General features: G+C 44.4%; 1 protein-coding gene across 1 annotated transcript; it reads left to right on the plus strand.

Moving 5' to 3' along the window:
• Nucleotides 1-355: 355 nt before the first annotated feature.
• On the plus strand, nt 356-2,641 carry LOC147641873 (pentatricopeptide repeat-containing protein At2g13600-like). The gene has a single exon (XM_086800546.1). It carries the CDS (start codon nt 562-564, stop codon nt 2,341-2,343), a length of 1,782 nt encoding a protein of 593 aa, XP_086656672.1. The 5' UTR covers nt 356-561; the 3' UTR covers nt 2,344-2,641.
• The last annotated feature ends 1,648 nt before the right edge of the window (nt 2,642-4,289 follow it).

The raw sequence follows: 4,289 nt of genomic DNA on the forward strand, positions 1-4,289 counted from the left end.
TCCTCGTGCTTAGCTAAAAACGTGCACTTCTTCCGTCAAGTAAGGTGACCGAAAGATCTCTGCATTTCACGTAGAGAGATCCAACTACACTCCCTTTCTCTCGTAGGAATTTAAGTCTCGTGGCGTTACACTCTTCAATGTGATAAACCATAACACACATAAAATATGCCATATGATAGGTTAGTTATCACCCATAACTAACACAACCACAATTATCCATATATAAATATATAGAAAATAGGATAGGCTAGTTCACACTCATAGAAACATAGCCACGATTACCCTAAAAAACTAAAATTACATACTATGCGTACCTTAGAGACATTTCATCATCTGAGGCTCGCTCTCTCTCACACTCACTCACTACACGATCGCTTAAGAACTAATTGAGGCGTTCCTCCCTCTGCTCCGACGAACGTAACGGGGAAGTACGTCCTCTTTCTTATTGCTTCCACTAAGTGACGATGATGCTTGGTCACTCTCCCCCTGTCTCCTCTCCTGTCCAGACACACCCAACCCAAGAGCCCCAAATTTCAAGCATAATCTTACCCAGGAGTCGCTATGGATGGACGGCTCCTACAATCCATGTTGGGTTCAAGACAGGCTACGGCAAGAGAGAATGCACAACGCATGAGGACAAGCTGGGCTACTGGCGTTGGCTGGAGGATGATTCGCTTAGAGGAGGCACTGCCTTCCTTGGAAAAAGGGGTTCTGTCCCAGCCTTCCATTGAGGACTTTGCACACCTCTTGAAGAAGTGTGGAAAGGAGAGAGACCGAGCGCGTGCACTGCGGCTGCATGCCTACATGTGCAAAAGTGGGGTGGAAACGCACAGATCATTGGGGAACTACCTCGTCCTGATGTTGGTGGAACTCGGAAGCATGCGTGATGCCCAGCAGATTTTTGACAGGCTGGTGTATCGGATTGAATGCTCCTGGAATTCCCTCATCACTGGTTATATCGAATGTGGGAAGCCACAACATGCTCTCACCTTATACCAGAAAATGCAAAAGGATGATACTGTACATCCCACTGGACATACTTTTGTGGCCATACTGAAGGCTTGTGCGAAACTGCAAGATCTGGAAAGAGGCCTTCAAATCCATGCGGAGGTTGCCAGAATGGGGTTGCTGGAAAGAAACCTTGTTGTTGGCAACACCTTGATTGATATGTATGCTAAATGCGGCGCACTTTTAAAAGCAAAACAGGTGTTTGAGAAGCTTCCAATTCGGACCGTAGTGTCATGGACTGCATTAATCGGAGGATATGCTGAACATGGGCATGGGGAGGAAGCACTCAACTGTTTTGAAGAGATGCAACTCCAGGGTGTCTCCCCGAATGCTGTAACCTTTGTTTGCAGCTTGAAAGCTTGCAGCAGCATAGGAGCCACAGGCAAGGGCCGAGAAATACACGCTGAGATTGAAAGACAGGGGTTGCTGGAAAGAGATATTTTTGTTGGCAGCGCCTTGGTCGATATGTATGTTAAGTATGGCTCGCTTGCAAACGCACAGCGAGTGTTTGACAGGCTTCCATTTCGAAATGTTGTTTCATGGAATGCATTAATTGTAGGATATGCTGAACATGGGCTTTCTGAGAAAGTAGTCAAGTGTTTTGAACAAATGCAACTTGAGGGTGTCTCCCCAAATGCGATCACATTTGTTTGCGGCTTGAAAGCTTGTGGCAGCGTAGGGGCCACTGACAAGATTGGAGAAATACATGCTGAGATTGAAAGAAAGGGGTTTCTGGAAAGAGACCTTTTGGTTGGCAGCACCTTGGTCGATATTTATGCTAAATGTGGCTCCCTTGCAAAAGCACAGCAAGTGTTTGACAAGCTTCCAGTTCGAGACGTAGTCTTGTGGACTGCATTAATGGCAGGATATGCCCATCTTGGAGAGAGTGAAAATGTTTTCCATATGTTTGACAAAATGCTAGGAGAAGGTTTAAAGCCAGATCTGGTCACATTTGTTGTGGTTCTTAATGCATGCAGTCGTACAGGTCAATTTACTAAGAGCCAGACATATTTTGAGGCCATGAGCAAAGACTATGGCATTGTTCCAATTCTTGAGCACCACACTTGCATGGTTGATCTCCTTGGCCGTGCAGGCCATGTAGATAAAGCAGTAGCAATGATCAAGAAGATGCCATTCTGTCCTAATCTTGTGGTGTGGCATACTGTGCTGGGTGCTTGTAGAAATTGGGGCAATGTGGAGTTTGGAAAGCAGGCCTTTGAACATGCAATGCATTTGGATAAGAAGGATGCTGTAGCTTATATCTTTATGTCTGACATCTATGCAGGTGATGAGTTGCATGAAGAAGCGAACAAGATTAAGGCAATGAAAGTGTAAAAACAAGCATGGAAGAGCTTGGATGTTGTTGCTTGAAGAATGCAAAAAGTTCTGATGCAATTTGAGAAGATCTTTCCCTCAAAATGAGTGTGGAAGAGTTTGCATTTGGTGTCACAGGATGTTTCTAAACGAGGTAAAGAAAGATATGTTATGTAGGCACAGTAAAATGTTGGGTATCATGTGTGCGCTAATTAATACACCGAAGGGACACTCGTACCGATGCCCAAAATCTCTGAGTTTGTAACAGACTGCCATTTGGCCATGGCAAATAGAACAGTGAAGAACTCTTGTACACACAGATACAATTTCTTTCCTTAATGCTAAGAAAGTGTTTTGGATGTTGACTGGTGTGCACCTGCATTAGCCATTTCCCCTTGGAAACGTTGATTGTTCTGGTCGAGTTGGCATCCTTGGTAAGTCGTGTTATGCGTTTGCTTGGTCAATAAAAGAATAAACTAGTGTGTGTGTGTGTGTGAGAGAGAGAGAGAGAGAGAGAGAGAGAGAGAGAGAGAGCTACAATTACATTGAATTAGTATAAGCCAAACAAAGGGGGAGGTAGCACCTGGCTTGACCATGGTTTTGGTGCAGTCATAGGTGCTCATGGTGTTTTGGATCAACTTGTTTTAAAAAGTTTAAGTAGTTTCTAGGACCCAGTTCTCTGGAAGCTTGCATAATCTTTGGAAATTATTCAAGATATGGATGTTGGGAGAAACTTTGAAGCCATCGAGCACTGGTTGTGATCCATTGTCTATCGAATTCCATGATTAAGAGCATTACACAGTGGCTTAGCCCCAAGACAGGGTGTAGTAAATGTCTAGGATAATTTGAGCATGTGGGGCATGGAGCAAGGGGCTAAGCCAAGGTGCAGCAACTCGAGGTAATGAGGGTTCCAGTCGATTTTATCATTTGGTGTTGATCATGAGACCATTGTGAAGAGCCATCTCTTGATTTTAAAGTGGCTAGAAATGGTTCGGATGGAGGTGGCTGTTGAAACCGGCCTTCAGAAATCTGATGGGCGGTGAAACAAACACTCGCACATAAAACACTTCATCACCCATGGGAACCTGGAAAAGGGAAACAAACAGGGGGAGCTAGAGTGCTCCTGCAAATAGTACAAGGACACCGATTGGTCCCAAAACGCTGTGGCACCCCTTGCGGTATTTCTTTACTTGAACAAAATTTGAGTACAAAGTACAACTCGTAGAATCCTCTACCAATAGGATCCCTCGAAGCTTTCACCCAAGACTTTCAAATAAGAACTCTCGTTATTACAGCTAAGCATTCCATAGAGAAGGCACACCTGTACAACACCTCCCTGTTTGAAAAGGTCTTCTCCATCGCTACCATTGATCTCTCAAACCCTTTCCCAAACAACAGTAGGGCTGAACCAAACCATATGTCCTTTCCTATAGTCACAGCTTGCATGTAACCTCGAGAAAACTACCTGTTCACATGAATCCAAAGACATGTTTTTCACATGAAACCAAAGACTTGTATCCGATAAACCAAAGACTTGTATCCCATAACCATAGGCTTGTTTCCTCGATACCAAAGTCCTGTTTCCTCTCGAAAAAACCAATGTCCTGTTTCCATGACAGATAAACCACATATGCACCATCCAATCACGGTGCCAAAAAAACCTAGGGTTGTTTTCCATAGCACCAGGTGAGAGAAAAATAGAGAACCTATAAGCAAATCCCTGAGCACATATAAATTCGACAGGAAGAGAAATCACACCATCTCTTCCATGAACATTGTCCCGTCATTGTCCCATGCATCTATAGCTTGTTCTCCTGTTCAAAGTCTCTCGTACTTCCATGGCACACAAAAGAGAAAACACACCGGGCTCTTATGATGAAAGAGAGAGGCTATACAGTGGTCGGTTGTCTCTGTCCAGTAACACCTTCCCCCCTGTTTCGCTTGCAATCTGCCCGATTGGCTGTAAC

Source organism: Cibotium barometz, chromosome 1 (genome assembly GCF_041138505.1).
Source record: "Cibotium barometz isolate CiBa-2024 chromosome 1, ASM4113850v1, whole genome shotgun sequence".
NCBI classification, from domain to species: Eukaryota; Viridiplantae; Streptophyta; class Polypodiopsida; order Cyatheales; family Cibotiaceae; genus Cibotium; species Cibotium barometz.

Coding starts and splice junctions, on each gene's coding strand:
- LOC147641873 (XM_086800546.1), top strand. CDS start 562: ATGGATGGACGGCTCCTACAATCCATGTTGGGTTCAAGACAGGCTACG.